Source organism: Meriones unguiculatus, chromosome 3 (genome assembly GCF_030254825.1).
Source record: "Meriones unguiculatus strain TT.TT164.6M chromosome 3, Bangor_MerUng_6.1, whole genome shotgun sequence".
Classification (NCBI taxonomy): Eukaryota; Metazoa; Chordata; class Mammalia; order Rodentia; family Muridae; genus Meriones; species Meriones unguiculatus.
Window position 1 is genome coordinate 16,479,922 of NC_083351.1, and position 16,240 is coordinate 16,496,161.

A 16,240-nucleotide genomic window follows, 5' to 3' on the forward strand; every position below is an offset into this window, starting at 1 on the left:
TCTTTTCTCTGTGTTGCTGCTGCACAGGTGCAATCTTCTACCTGGATTTCCTCGGGGAGGAGGCGCTGCACATCTGCATGTTTGCCCTGGGGTGAGTCATAGCCCATCTACCCAGGACTTAGGAGAGACTCCCCCAGGCCCAGCCCCAGGCCCATGGCTTCAGTCCTGGTCCTGGAGTCGGGAGAGCTGCTAGCTGGAGTGAGCCGCCTGTTCCTCCAAGGGCTCACATCCTTCTCTCTTATCAGTTCTAAAATCGGGTGAGTCTAACTCTGGGGAGAAGCCAAGCAGTAGAGACCCTGGGGATGGTGGGACGTAAGAGAAGAGGGCCAGAGGTCCTTCCGGGAAGATGGGGGCTGGGTTCATTTGATAGAGTTCTCACCTGGCATGCTCAAAATCCTGGTTCCATCCCCAGCACCACCAGAAACCTGGCCTTGTGGTGCACACTTGTCATGCCAGCACTCAGAAGGTGGAGGCAGGAGGATTACAGGATTAGATTCAAAGTCACCTTCAGCTGCACAGAACCTTCTAGATCATCGGTTCTGAACCTGTGGGTCACAACCCCTTTGGGGTTCGAAAGACCCTTTTACAGGGGCTGCATATCAAATATTCACATTACAGTCCCTAACAGTTGCGAAATTACAGTTATGAGGTAGCAACAAAATAATTTTATGGTTGGGGGTCACCACAGCATGAGGAACTGCCTTACAGGGTCGCAGCACTAGGAAGACTGAGAACCACTCTGCCCTAAAGGGATAGGAATCTTTTGATCTTGTCCCGGAAGGCGGACATACACACGAGTTCCTATGAACAAACCATCCATCTTTCTTCTTGGGAGTCCTGCATTACCTCTTGTAAATCTCACCTCGATTTTGAGAAACTGCTTGTTTCCATAAACCGAAGGAAAAGAAAATCCAAGCGGGGTAGGACTTTAATCACAGCACCGGGAGTGGAGGGTGGGGCAGGAGCAGGTAAATCTGCGAGTTCAGGCCAGCCTGATCTACGTGATATATTCCAGGCTAGCCAGAGTGACACAGAAAGCCTGACACACACATTCCACATTCTCTCCTTCCCCCTCCCTCCTTTTCCCTCTTCCTAGGCCCCTCTCCCCCCCCCCCCCCAGAACATTCAAAGACTTTCTGACTCCTGAGGGAACTGGAGTAGGAGATTCAGGAACTTCCCCGTTTTTATTCATTTTCATTTTGCTAGACTTACATACCAACTGACTTCAAGTCCTAAAGAATTTTTTTAGTTTGAAAAAAACACAAGGTTTTAGAAGGTAACTGGCTTCTGAGAACGCTGGCTAAGGGGAAACGCGTGAGCCACGAGCTGCAAGCATCTCCCCTGGAGACTCCAGTGCCCTCTGAACCCAGCTGGTGGGGACTGTGGATGTGTGGCCGCCCCACCCCCGACACCCACCCTCAAGGCTCTAATTACATCTATTCCTTGCTGGTTGCAGGCCCTCTGGTCTCAACCTTCTCTTTAGCTGACCCTCAGCCACTTGCCCTTGGGTCCCCCTTTTATTTATGTATTTTTAAGACTTATTTATCATGTATAGAGCACACTTGCTTATATGACTGCAGGCCAGAAGAGGGCACCAGATCTTTTATTACAGATGGTCATTAGCCGCCACGTGGTTGCTGGGAATTGAACTATGGAAGAGCAGCCAGTGCTCTTGACCTCTAAGCCATCTCTCCAGCCTGGGCCCCCTTTTCATGGTTGCTCCTGACCTCATTTCTCATTTTCCCTCTCCTGTCTATCTTCAGGTGCCTCATCGCCTTCTTGGGCGTATTCTTGATCACCCGAAACAGGAAGAAGGCCATTCCGTTCGAGCCCTATATTTCCATGGACGCCATGCCAGGTAACGATAAGGCCCCTGTGCCCTGCTGGCTGCCCTCGTAGAGTGACTGCTGCTTGGTGTTAGAAACTAGACAGCCAGCGCTGGGCGAGGCACAGGAAAGTTGTGCTGTGGTGTGAGATCTAGCTCTGTCCTTCATTGCTTTGTATTTCTTTTAATCGCTTCTTTCAAAAGAAGAGGTGATGGCTGAGGCACCTCAGTCGGCCTTGAGAACCCCTTGCCAGTTCCCTGCTCTGTCATAGGGTCCTCTAAAGAAAACCTTGATTCACACCAAGTGTGGTTTTAACCAGCAGGACCAAGCCCCAAGCCTGCAAACAGAGGCAGCTTGACCCCAGAGAGGATGACAGATAACATGCATGAATTCCATCGCTATAACCTTGCTCCCGGATCCCCGTACCTTTCCAGGGAATTGAGGGCTCACACTGAGAACACAAGCCCAGGGGTCCTCAGCCTTGGCAAGAACGAACACTTACCAGTCAGCCAAATACAAGGCGACAGGGAGGAGTGGGGCTTGTGGTAAGCTCGAAAACCTCACGAATGGAACAGTTAAGACAGGACCAGCCTGGGTTAAGTTGGCTGGCACCACTCCTTCAGGCTGCCCACTAACATTACCACTGGAGCCCAAAGTAATCTCTATTTTAAGTACGTTAAGATGGGCCTCTCTTTGCCATTGTCGCCGGGGCACCCCCTGACAGGACGGCCATGCCTGTGGGTCTATACAGGGCAAGGAGATAAACCACTCGGAGCCGGTTTCAGAGAACAGCGTCTGCTTTATTGCATTTATTCCACTATCTAGTGGAAGCCTCTTGGCTGTAGTTGGTTAGCACCTTCTCTCGGATTGGCTAGTGAGAGCTCATACCTCCAGGGCATTAAAGGAGCCGTGGGGAGTACAGACTCATCTGCAGGCCAGCTACCGGCTACTCACGCTGCCTCAGAATTCAGCATTCTGACATCAGGAGCAAGGCGTGCCGTGCTTCTTATTTAGAAGTGCAGTGCGCCAAGGAGGCTGACCTCCTGGCCGTGCATTTTCTTCACTTCTGTTCGCAACGTAATCACCCATTTTTTCAGTCCCATAATCTGTGAGCAAAGCATCAACACACCTAAAACACTGCCCGGCCAAGAGCAGTTTTTAAATGTTCCTAGCATCACACACCTGCAATCCCAGCATTTGGGATGCTGAGGCAGGAGGACCATGAGTTCGAGACCAGCCTGGTCGACATAGCAGCATGACCCAGGTTTGAGGCTCTGATGCCATGACCCAAGTGTGTTCTCGGGACTGATTGACGTGCCCCTGTATCGCGTGGCCCCCGCTGCCTTCGCTTACCAGTTCGTCCATTTGTTTTGTTTTACCCTGCTCTACCAAAAGCTGCCATCTGCCCTGCTTGCTGTGGCCAGCCTGCCCGAGCGGGCGTAGAGAACCCCATGCCTGCGTTTTCATTTGACCCAACTCAGCCACCTGTCGGTGAATGCAGAGTGGCTGAGGGGGCCCTGAGGTCTCTCCTGGCAGTTCTGGGCCCGGGCTGTGAGTGCGTGGACTGTGTTAACCGTGGAACCTGGCTGCTCAGACGCCTTTTCTGCTTACTTCCTTGTTTCTCGGCTGTGTTCCGGATAGATGAGGGCGCTGGATAGCTGAATCCCAGATAGGTGAGGTGTCAACTCTGTGTGTGCGAGTATGTGTACGTCCCGTGTGTCTGCGTGTTTATAAACTGTGTGTCTTCCCATACACGTGTTTCTCTGAACATACCTGTAGATGTATTTTTCTACGGGAAGTAAGGGGTGATGTCAGCCGATCCTGGGTACCAGGACTCCGTGGCCAGTTTGTGGGTGTGGCTCTCCTACCTCATGACCAGTAGGAAATGAGGCACTGGAGAGCAGAGACCCTGTCCTGCTGCCGTTGAGACACTCCTGCTGGACACAGGGTTCACATGGCTCATTCTCAGACTCTGCCACCTTCCCACTGTATGATGTGCTGAGGCCTCTGACCCCCACACACAAAGGGGGCTCCTCACTTCCGGGTTGTGGGCTGCATGTGTCAGGGCTCTGGCGCCGTGCCTGGGATGTCGTAGAGGCCTGGTCACCTTTGCCTTCGCTAACGGTTTGCTTCAAAAACTCCGAAGTTCGGGGGTTGGATAGAGGGTATGGGGCCTAAACTGCTTCCTGTGCACGTATGGGCCCATCACATAAAAAGCCCGGCCCAGCAGCATCTGTAGCACTTGTACCGGGGCGCGCGCACACACACACACACACACACACACACATTCATCATTTCAGCACTTGTACTATCAGGGGCAGTGTAACTAATCAACGAGCTCACAGTTCAGGAAAAGACCCTGGCTCAGAAAAAAAAAAAAAATCTAAAAGCAGAGAGTGATTGAGGAAGACACTCGATATCAACCTGCAGCCTCCACGTGCAAACACAGGCACACACTCAGTATTTCAGCCCTTGACTGAAATGGAGCCACTTCTCCAGGCACTTGCTTTCTCTGGCTTGTGTTCCAGCCTTCAACTGTCTAGTGTGGTGTCATCCATCACCGTTGGAGAGGCTTGATGTGTCCAGCCCCTAGTCTCCCGAGATGGGAGCAGCGGCCCCGGCGTCAGGATCAGTGGGGCCTCTGTTGGCTCTGCTGTCACTGACCCAACAGAAAACCCTTTTTTGCGCATCAGCAGTAGGGCCGCGCTCATCCTGGTGAGCATCTACAGACAGCAACATTCTGTCATGTCCAAACGAAAAGCAGAGGCTCGGGTCCCAGCCCAGCTTGAGCACCAGTCCGGGCGGACCTACCAGAGCCTGCGCCCTGTCCAGTCTTCCAAACAGAATCAGTAAGGTCCTCAGGGACGGGGGCCCCTGCTTCCTAACAGTGTCGAATCCAAAGCAAAGCCTGGCCTTCCTGAGCCCTCTTCAGGTCCCCCAACCGAAGCCTAAGACCCCTAGTTAGTACTCCTCGCTCCCGTGTTCTACAGTGCACATCCACACCCATCAGACTCTAGTGGCCCGGTGGCCTGAGGCTGGCGGCGCTGACGACACCCAGGGCCATGCAGTGCTCTGTGAACTGTGTACGCCAGCTCTCCCTGAGCAGCAGACGCCCTTACCTTCCCTGCCACACGCCGGAGTCCCAGACCACAGACCGGATCTCGTGTAGCCCAGGCTGGCTGTGGACACTCTATATGACTGAAAATGACCCTGAACTTCTGAACCTCCCGCTTGTACCTTCCAGATGCTAGGATTACAGGAGTATGCCATCCCGCCCCATTTTACATGGCGCTTGGGCTTCCAGCTCACCACTTTGTGCAAGCAGGCAAGCCCTCTGCCGATGGAGCTGCAGCCCCAGCCGAGACCACACATAGACTCTTAAGCTGGCCCTGGGGTTGTTTAGGGATTAAGTGCAGTCTATAGGGAGGCCAAATACCACCACAGTTCAGATTAAGGGCGTTGGAGTTGGAACAACCCTGTGTTACACCCTGCCTCTGCCTCTCTCTCGGCAGCTGTGGCCTTATTGCCTCCAGCTACATCTAGTCCTTCCCCATGGCCTCTAGGACCGGATGAAACAAGCCTGGGTAAAGGTTTGAACCAGCACCTGTTGCTGTGTAAATATCAGCACACCTCAGCCACCGCCGTGCCCGCCAGTGTTGGTCTCCAGCTGTGTAGTGTTAGCCCAGTGAAGAGGGTATGCCAGGCAGCAAGGGTCGTTCAGTCAGGAAAAGAGTTGCCACCCCCCACTCCAGGTGATCAGGGTCCCCTGCCTGGGGCGATTGTAGAAGGTTGTAGGAACTGAAAATTGGGTTCTCTAAGCCAGACATGGAGATATGTGGCTAAAATCCAACAATTAGGAGGCAGAGACAATGAGGCAAGGCCAGCCTGGTATGCACAGAGTTCCAGGTCAGGGGGGTTATACAGTGAGACCCTGTTTCTAAAAACAACAATGACACAACAACAAAACCAAAACCAGGCTCTTTGTCTCCCCTAAATGGAAATTTAAATCCAACATCAGTGTGTCCTGAATAATGGAACTCACACCTCATCCTGCATGTAGATACAGAATGTTGAGGTCAAAGGGCAAACGCTCCCTCCAGTCATCACAGTGCTGCTGTTGCTGTTGGGTATCCAGGATGCAAAAGTCTCCCTTCAATGGGGGAAAGAAAAAAATAAGCCTCCTGGCTCCTGAATTAATTCAACAGCAAAGTGGCATCTACCACGCCCAAGGCACGGTGTTCTGCCCTGTCCCCTGCCACTCAGTGTAAATCTGCGTATTTCCTCTGAACTCTAAAGCACCTGGGAATCAGTAAAATGCACTTGATCAGCCCATGGCCTGGTTGGTCCGTGGTGGGAGGTGGGGGAGAGGAAAACACAGTGCCCCTTCCGACATATGATGATTGGGTGTCATTTCAGGGATGCAGGACATGCGTGCAAAAGGGACGACGGTCCAGCCAGACCTCAAAACGTCTTTTTCCTACGGGGCCTTGGAAAACAATGATAGCCTTTCCGAGATCTACACCCCAGCCACACTGCCTGTCATGCAGGAGGAGCACGGCTCCAGGAGCACCCCCGGGGTTCCCTACCGTGTCCTGGAGCACACCAAGAAGGAATGATCTGCCTCCCATGGGGACAGAACTGCCCACAGGCCATCCATGATTCCGCCACTCACCCTCCAAACTGCCTTCCAAGGATCCCGGTTTTAAACGGAGAACTCTGAGCAAGAGAATCTCGGGACGGAGAAGCTATCCAATGGCCTTGGCCTTGGAAATTTCAAATAGTGGAGGGGATATCCCAGGTGGGCTGTGTGGCAGGTTAGCCCAGCGGGGCCTGAAGCCATTTCACCTCCTTGGACAGTCAGTGAGCATCAGGTAGTGCTCTCAGGCTACCACACATTCCTTAGAGTAAAAGCAAGACAGAGGATCTGCTCCCTCTTTGCAAATCCAGCGAAAGTCTGGACATCTCCACACTGGCCTTCCTCTGCCCATCACGCATACCTGGTTCACTCATGATTCCATAGCTCTGGTTATGTTGCTGTCCCTTTTGCCAGGCCCAGCAGGGCCAAACCCTGAATGGAACAAGCTGTCGTCCACAGCTTGGTGGTCCATCATCTGTGCCCTTCCCTGAAGACCCGATGGTGAGTTTCTGCTGGGCCTGCTCCGGTTACTGGCTTAGTTCCAACCCTGTGGATACTATTCCGTTGCTTCCGCCCTCCAAGAAGGCAAGCGAACAGAGGTCGTGGGGGACAGGAACAAGGGGGGGCCTGCCTTCAGCCCTCTCTGTTCAGGCTAGTAAGAAAGGTTCCAGATAACTTTCCTGTCTAGCCTTACAGAAGAGGTGCCCTCTAGGTCAAGCTACTCTTCCCAGCACACACAGCTCTGGGGAAAAGTTGGGAGCCCTCCTGCAGATCCACTTCCATCATCCTCCCTCCCCCCCCCCCCTCCGCCTCTATCCTGTCCTTTCAGACCCACTGGCTAAGCTCCAGCTGCTGTTTCTCAGCCTGGTCCAGGCAGAGCAGGCATTTCCACACACAGGTCTGCAGCTTTCTTCCTGTCTGTTCTGTGACTAGCTTCCCCTCTGGACCAGTATGCACATTTGGGAGTGGCAGGCAGAGGCCTGCAGGCTCTGACGGGCATCAGAACCCCATAGGAGTTGGTTTAAAATATAGGTTCCTTACTCCAACTGTAGCCATCTGGATCAGGGGGCCTGGGGTGGGACCCAACAGTGCATTATCAGCGGGAATCACAGGGGATCTGAGCCCCGGAGGGCATCCTCCCTCAGAAGCCTCCTCATGGGCCGCTAAACCCCAAGGGGCCACACACCCCGCCAGAAGGCTCAAACCTCCCTTTTCTTACCCTGCTCTGGGTTCCTAGACAAGCTGGATAGCCCCGTAGGACCTGCAGCAGTCCCCACCCAGTGAACACCTAAGGTAACAGTGTTAATAGGTCAGTGTTGATAGACCATCCGGGGCATGGTTCCTCACACCCAAACAGTGCTCCAACTTCAGAACTCCGCCATCTGCTGCGGAGTCTGTAACCGCTTCCGTATTTTTGTCCTGACCACGTCTGTATTGTGGCCTACAAGCCTGAGACTGGCAGAGAGAGGGCCCTTTCAACTCAGCCCAATGTCGCTAGGTCCTAGACGGTCTTCCTAGGTCCTAAGGGAGTTTTTGCCACATGTTTGGCACACAGAGCTACAGGCATCACACCTACTTCTGCCCTCCAGTCCTGCAGCTGGAAAAACACACACCAGGAATCTTGGGTAGGGCAGGCTGTGCCACAGAGAAGCATAGAGTCTATGGCCCTCATGAGGCTGGGCCCTGAACTCAAAGGGTGTTGAAGTTGGAGGCGATTTGCATGCCTTCCTGTGTAGTGGCAAATACAACTAAGATTAGAGAGTGGGAGATCACACCCCGCCCCCAAGGAAAGGGGTAGCATTGCAAAGCCAGAGATTAGAGCCAGAGTCAGCAGGGGAGCCAGAAAAGTGATGACTTTTCTAAAAAAAAAAAAGTGATGACTTTCCGTTGCGTGGCTTCAAAAGACACGCAACGGAAGTCAAGCATAGTGGCTCACACCTGTGATCCCAGCACTTGGGAAACCACTGCCCGCATTGCCACAAGTTCTAGGCTGACCTGGACTGCCATGTGAGACCCTGTCTCAAAACAAGATTAGATGCCTAAAGATTCCTGTGTAGCTGGCAGAGGTGTGTATCCCAGGGGACATGGGAGCCACAGAGCGCTGTTCTGTGGCAGGGGAGAAAGATGGAGTCAAAAGTCACCTTCAGGGTCAGGCTCCAGGGCCTAAGAACAAAGAATTAAGCGAAGACATAAGCAGAGAAATCAGGTGTGGCTGATCTAAGAGGGCACCCATCCTTTTGGCATGGTGTGTGCGTCCAGCCTCCCACCCCCCCTGCCCTCCTTCTGTGGGCTGTTTAGCCCTGGCCAGCCAGAGGTACGGGTACGCTGTAACTGCAGGCATTGAAGAAGAGGTGGACAGTGCCACCCAAAAACTGCTTCCAGGGGCCTGGGCAGCTCCGTGGCTTTCAGGTTGGGGACAGTGACCGCCATCTTAAGAGCAGAGCTATGAGATGAGCAGAAAGGCCTTTGAGCTCTCAAGAGGCAGCAGGGCAGTGAGAGACTTGAGTTTCCACCATATCTTAGACTCCCCACTTTGCCCCAAGTGTCACTGGACCGTCAACTGCCAGCAGGGGCCACCCTGATGTTAAAACAGGGAAGGGAGAGAACCAACTTCCTCCCCACAGGCCTATTGTCACTCCTGCCTCTCACATCACCTACCCTTTCCCACCCTCACCCTGAAAACAGGCATTCAGTATGCAGCCCAGGCCAGCCTTGAAATCTCAATCCTTCTGCCCTGGCCTCCGGAGTGCTAGGATTCTGGGCATGCACTTCTGTGTCTGGTTCCCATCTCAACTCCCCTGGCAATGTTTAAAGCCACACTGCTGCCCCTCCCCCACAAAGCATCTCCAACAGGGTCATCCACAGCATCAACATCATTTGTCCTGTCTTCCTCTCGCCCCTCGCTCCCACTCTGTTCTTTGGGTTCGGTTCCTAGTCCCTGATTAGACATTAAAACAAATGTTCTCGTGGGCTGCTGCTTTCAAAGGGGGAGCCCTGGCCCCACACTACAGGCTGATGACACCCCCACTTTCAGCACCAGGGGTTGGGGAATTGGCGTGGAACCGAGTGCTGGTCGGGAGGGGAGCTTGGGATCCATGGTTGCCTCTGCCATGGACCCGGCCAGCTTGACCATCGGAGGAGGACTGTGCCCTACCCATCCTGCAGTCTTGCACATTTCAGAAGCGGCCCAACCCTAACTGACACTGAAGCCGCCGTGTAAACAAAGTCGCTCTATAGTCTATGTAGATGCTTATATTTTGTTAACATCAAAACTAATACAGCATGTGTTATTTTACAGAAAAAAAATGTGTATACTGTGTGCAGATAACATAAAGTGGTATTTAATTCAAAACCCAGACAATACCTGTGGAGTTTGAGTCCTGTGTCCGGCTAATACTTCAGTTTGGTAGAATATCCAATGTCGTTTCTGCCCGGCCTTCACGTGGTTGCTGAGCACTCTAAAAATGGCTAGTGTGGCCAAAGAACTATTTTTTTATTTTTTTTTTTTTACATTGTGTGCATGGGTGCCTGTGAACATAGGCTTGCCTTACATGGGGAATTCAGAGGGCTTTGGGGGGTCACTTTTCTCTTTCTACCTTGTGGGCTCCTGGTATCGAGCTTGGGTCTTTAGGCTTGGCAGCAGGTGCCCTTACCTGCTAAGCCATCTCGATAGCCCCAAAATGTTCTCCCACTGAGCCGTGCCCTGTATGAGTTACTTCCTGTTACTGTGATAAAACACCAGGGCCAAAAGCAATGTATGCGGGGAGGTTTAGTTTGGTTTATGGCTCCAGAGGGGTGAGCACCCGTGGTGGTGAGGAGGCATGGCATCAGGAGCAGGGAGCTGAGTTGTCACCTAAGAAAGAACAAACAGGAAGTGGGAAAAAGTTATAAAGCCCTTCTTCAGCAAGCCTCCATCTCCTGAAGGTTCCAGAGCCTCTCCAAACCACACCCAGCTGGGGACCAATATCAAATATCATGGACCTAGGGGGATACATCTGTCAGATTACAATTCCCACGTCCCATTCATCATCATCAGTTTTCATGTAGAACACACTCAGCTTTATCTGGACAAAGTGTGTCTGGTACACCAGCCCGGGTTTTGCTGTGGGTTTATTACATCTCGAAACACAAGCAGAACATCAGCAGATAAATATAAAGCAAGTGCAGGCCAAGAGATGGAGCCGCATCTTTCTCACTGTGAAGGCACGAGGTGCTCATTCCTAGAACAGGCTGTTCTGTGATGGCCACAGCTGTGGATGAGTGAGGCCCCGTGCCCCTGAGAACAGCACCCTGCCTTCTCCAGGGAACCTAAGGTAGAAAAGAAGCCTCGGTGCTGTTCTCTAGAAAAGTTCACACCTTCCTCCCAAGAGAAAAATCACAAAGTCCTTGTTTAACTCTTCTCAAGCGTTTCTGATTGTAACCCAAAGGCACCAGAAATAGGGCTGGGCTGGTATCCCCTGTGCTGACCTTACAATGTTACTGTACCAGCCACACCTGCTGCCCTCCCTCCCCCAAGGGGCCACTCAGGAAGCTGGGAGCCGTGTCTTACTACACTGCCAAAAAGTTACTAAGTGTGTTCTATCAGACCATTCCTGTTGTAAGGCCGGTGCTGGAGAGATGGCTCAGATGGTTTGCTCTCGCAGAGGGCCCATTTGATAGAGTGTTCACCCAGCACTAAGCTTTTTGGTTTGGCCCTTAGCGCCACATAAACTAAAATAGGGTGGGCTACCCTTGTAATCCTTGCGCTAGGGAGGTGGAGGCTGGAGGCGGGAGTTCAGGGTTATCTATAGCTATATAGCAAGTTCCAGGACAGCCCGAAATACATGAGACTCGCGTAAGGGGAGGAGGGGTGGGCAGTATGCAGGAGTTCAGGTCCAGCGAGATGGCTCAGCTGGTAAAGATCTTTCTTAAGCCAGTGAACAGGTGAGGGAGGAAGAGTGTTTACAATATATGGTGCCAGTGCTGCTCCATAATAACAATATCAGGGCTGGAGAGATGGCTCAGAGGTCAAGAGCACTGCTTGCTCTTCCAGAGGTCCTGAGTTCAATTCCCAGCAACCACATGGTGGCTCACAACCATCTGTAGTGAGATCTGGTGCCCTCTTCTGGTGTTCAGGTGTGCATGCAGGCAGAACATTGTATACATAATAAAATTAAGAAAGAAAAAAGAATAACAATACCAAAGTCCAGCTGGTGCTCAGCTCTCCCTCAGTACAGCAACCAACATTTGAATGTACAGAGACAGCGCTCACACAGTGTACTCCAGCACACGGCAGGGAGCATGGCATCCTGCAGGCAGACATGGTGCTGGAGGCGCCAAGAGCTGTTCATCTCCATCCGAAGGCACCCAGGAGGAGAATGAAATTCCACACTGGGCAGAGCTAGAGCCTGTATATGACCTTAAAGCCCTGCCTCCACGGTGACACACTTCCTCTAGCAAGGCCACACCTCCTCCAATAAGCCACACCTCCTGAAAATGCCACGCCCTATGGACCCAGCATTCAAACAGGGAATCTATAGGGGCCACACCTATCCAAACCACCACATCACATCACGTTGCTGCTGCTGTTTTCTTTCCTCTGTAGAACAGGAACAGGAAAGCCTCCAGTACCGCACGGGCAACTGTGAGGGATGTGGTGAGGTACTCATGGAGGATGTGGGAGGGGTGAGCCCTGGAAGCCGCCTACAGTGGGTCTGTCATTTCCTAAGAAGTTTGTGCGTGTTCATGCTCTTTGGCCTGCTGCCCTCTTCTGGAACTCAAACCAACATGGATGCAATAATGTACCTACGTACAAGGCATTCATTGAATGGTTAATTGTACAAGGGCAAGTTTGCAAGAAATCTTGAATCTACCAATTAGCTAAATAATTGCACAGGGCGAAGTTTTAGATCATCATTTAAAAACATTTTAAGATAATTTTTTGAAACACAAGGAAATACTTACTGGCATTAAGCAAATAGATGGGAGGTCTAAATTGAATGATCCCAACAGAAAATCTAATTGTAAGAAGGAAATATACCAAAATATACCAAGGGTTATAGCTGATTTTAGTTTTCTTATTATCATTCACTTTCAAATTAGCTATAAAGGCCAAGGTCATTTTTTACAATGAGAACATTGAAAATATCCCCAGCCCACAAGACTCATCTCCCAACCAGTGTATAGTGTGAGTTCCAGAACATCCAGGACTACACAGAGAAACCTTGTCTCAAAAAGGAAAAAAAAAAAAAGAAAAGAAAAGAAAAGAAACTACCAGATCACAGGGCAGGTGATATAAACTCAGTGGATAAAGTTGCTTGCCGCCAATCCTGAAAGCCTGAGTTCAATTCCCAGGTCCCACAGTGGGAAGCGTGAACTCCTGAAAGTAAACCTACGCTCTTCACACAGCTGCATACTATGGGATGAACACACACGTACACCAAAATAAATAAATATATGCTTTTTAAATCTCTGAATCACATTGTGCCTTCTGGTGGGTAAATAACTGATTCTCCAGGAGAAGCAGATATGGGGTGTGTTACCAGGGAAACAGGCTCCTTCCAGGAGCTCCATCTACATCGTGTCCCAGTTGAACCCAGAGTTCACCTATGGCTGCTCTTGCCAGCCATAGATCTTCTGTCTCAGTCTTCAGAGTGCTGGAATTACATGCGTGCTAAGGATCTGAACACCGATCCTCACACATGGGCAATAAGTACTTTATTCACTGAGCCATCTTTCTACCCTGTGTTCTTTTTACGGGGATGGGGGCAGGTGCTGGACATTTTTCTTCAGTACATACCCAGGAGCGGGATTTCTAGGTCACAGGTTAGGTGTCTACTTAGTTGACAAAGTGGCAAACGATCTTTGGAAACAGCCACGTGCCTTTATGTTCTCCCAGAAGACCCATCGAGGCTGCTTTCGGTATGTTGACTGCGTAAGCCATGCACGCCAGAGGTGAAAATCAGAAATGAGATCGCATGTCTGGAAACTTTCCTGCAGGAGCTGTGCCACTGAAGACCCGGGGCATCAACTAACAGGCTCTCCTTGAGTTTTGTGGGACAGGAAGCGCTTACTAACCTTAGTCCCAGTTTCAGTGGCTTGGGTGATCATTTTCTCTCTGCCTGTAACACAAACCACGGAGACGAGAAGAGGAAAGATGCCTTGGAAATGCGAGTCTGTGCCAAGCTCATTCATAACAAGCATTCGTTACACGAAATGCCCAATCACCCGGCCAGATACACTGGGGAAGAGGAGGGATGTGGAAGATTCCGTTCCTCTTCTCTCAATCTCTTGATCTTAGCCTCATTCACAATAAAGGCAGCAACTCTTCCTTTGATGTGAAGGCAGGCGTACAGGACTGATGTCTGTCTTTTGACTTTTGACCTTTGTGTTTTTTTCTGCCCACTCTCTCTGGGCCGTCTCAGCTGTTTCCGAGTTCAAACGTCAGCACGCCTGCCTCCGCTCACCTCCAGAGGTCCCACCCACCTCAGCCCTCCATTCCTTTCTAATCATAATTTCCGGGCCTCCCATGAGTGGGTATTGTTAGCTTTGCCTTTGGAGTAAAGCCACAATCCTGCCATTTCTCCCCATGGCCACCTTCATGGCTCTTTTCTAAGCTGTAGTCACGTCTGATCCAAATTCCTGTTCTCCTGTGAGAAAGCAGAAGCCCAAAGAGAAAGAGCTCTCATTGGACTAAAAGGGGAAGATGACGGGGGTTGGTCTTGTGAACTGTGTTTAGGGCACAAGATTCAGATGCTGGTTCTGGTGCCTAGAGATCTGGTGGCAGTTGGCCATGGGCATTGTCATCTCTGTGCAGAATCTCCTGCCTCAATGTTGTGTAAAAAAAAGTCCTCCATCATTTCTGATTGGTCAATAAAGAGCTGATCAGCCTATAGCTGGGAAGAGAGGACGGGAGGTAGGACCTCCCAGTCCCTTCCAATCCGATCCCAGTCAGGGGTCCCAGGTAGGGACCATAAGGAAGAAAGTGAAGCAAAGGAGAGAGAAGGTGGCCATGAGGACAGATAAGAGCAGAAGCAGCCAAGGTGAGATTAAGCTGACAAGTAACGCGGGGCACATGGCTGGGAAGTAGCCAGGCTAATACAGGCGGCTTAGAGTAGATCAATATCTGCTCAACTGTAGTGCTTTTAAGGCTTTTAATAAATCTAATAGTCTCTGTCATTATTCGTGAGCTGGAATGGGTGATAGGAAAAGCAACTAATACTTTAAATCAACTTTGTCAGCTCTCTGTTCACTTTTCGGGAATAGAAGGTAGTTTCTCTGACCCAGGGGAAGGAAACCTTAGGAGGTGACATACACAAGTGGGACAAGAGCAGGAATGAGCAGGAATGGTGGAACATTAGGCTAGCAACAGAACAAACCTGTCACCTCCAGGGTAGAGAACGGAGAATGTACCAAGCCAGGACAGGCATGATGGATAGTCTTCATCGTCCACGTGACTTGGAATAACCTAGGAGACACTGCCATGGCAGGTCTGTGAGGACATTCCCAGAGTTTAACAAAGAGGGAAGCCCCAGCTTGGATTTGAGCTGTACCAAACTGGGACCCAGACTCAACAAAAAGGAGAAAGTCAGCCCACACTGTTCTTCCTGGTCTTCCCAGGCATGAGGCATGCCAGCTGCAGTTCAGGCCACCAGGAACTCTGCCATGCCTTCTTGCTGTCAGGGGCTGGACTCTCTGTGCCCCAAGCAAACCCTTTTCCCCTTAAGTTGCCTCTGTCGGGTATTCTGTTCCAGTAATGAGAAAGGAAACACAGCGCATTAATGTGAAGGGGCAACTTAGCCGCAGCTTTGGAACGCACGGAGGGCACCTTCAGCCTCGAGAGGAGGGGACAGCAGAACAGTACCCTTGCTTCGTCTTTCTCAGCCCTGCCCTCCCCATGGACTCATGGTAGCAGTGCAGGCGGGTGGACCTCCGCAGAGCAAATCAGGAACTGCAACAACGGAGGAAGCAGCAAGGAATCCTAGCCCAGGAAACCTCCGCTCTCTCTCCCACTTCTCATGCCTGAGATCGAACACGTGACCCAGGTCTAGACTGTCGGAATATCCCATGCCCCCTTTCTAGAGAGTGACTTGATGATGCAACAGAAGCAGACCTAGACCAATGAGATACAGGATGAGACTTTTTTTTTTTAATAAATGTTTATTAATTATTTATACAATGTTGTGCCTGAATGTACACCTGCATGCCAGAAGAGGGCACCAGATCTCATTATAGATGGTTGTGAGCCACCATGTGGTTGCTGGGAATTGAACTCAGGACCTCTGGAGGAGCAGTCAGTGCTCTTAACCTCTGAGCCATCTCTCCAGCCCCCAGGATGAGACTTTTGCTGACAACAGGGTTGAAGAAAACAGTTAAGAGAGGGAGAGAAAAGGCTAAGGACCGAAGGCAAGGCTTGAGCCCCTGGGGCCAGCCATTCCTGAAGCCTTGACCTTTTCTGTTAGGTCATCCAACGTGCTCCTTTTGTTAAATCACACACAGAGAGGTGAGGGGAGAGGATTGAGGGGAGGAGAAGAGGAAATAGCCAAAAGTACTTGTTAAATTCTTACGGGGAAGACCAACCCTATCTGCCTACATATAGGCAATGCCCTTCCCGTCAGCATTACCTACAAGAGCCCTCCCCAGACGGATACATTCTGACCTGCGGAGCCTTTCCCGCCTCTGGGGTGGACTTGTACCTGCCCGCTCTAATTGCCAGCACATCACTGGTACGCGTAATATATCACAATCACTGTCTCCTCTCTTGGTAAACGCCTTGAACTAACTGTCCCTTAAGCTCGGC

At 51.2% G+C, this 16,240-nt stretch overlaps 1 protein-coding gene across 2 annotated transcripts in view; it reads left to right on the plus strand.

Annotated features, from left to right (window-relative positions):
• Positions 1-9,823, plus strand: part of Nipal3 (NIPA like domain containing 3) — a 36,501-nt gene extending 26,678 nt beyond the window's left edge. The window contains exons 10-13 of one of the 2 annotated variants that reach the window (XM_021631498.2): positions 28-91; positions 1,764-1,858; positions 3,468-3,499; positions 6,243-6,380. In XM_021631498.2, coding sequence (XP_021487173.1) covers positions 28-91; positions 1,764-1,858; positions 3,468-3,484 — 176 coding nt within the window. In that variant the 3' untranslated portion in view covers positions 3,485-3,499; positions 6,243-6,380. Of the gene's footprint in view, positions 1-27; positions 92-1,763; positions 1,859-3,467; positions 3,500-6,242 lie in introns of both variants that reach the window. The other variant, XM_021631497.2, reaches the window with a different exon arrangement.
• Positions 9,824-16,240: the final 6,417 nt, after the last annotated feature.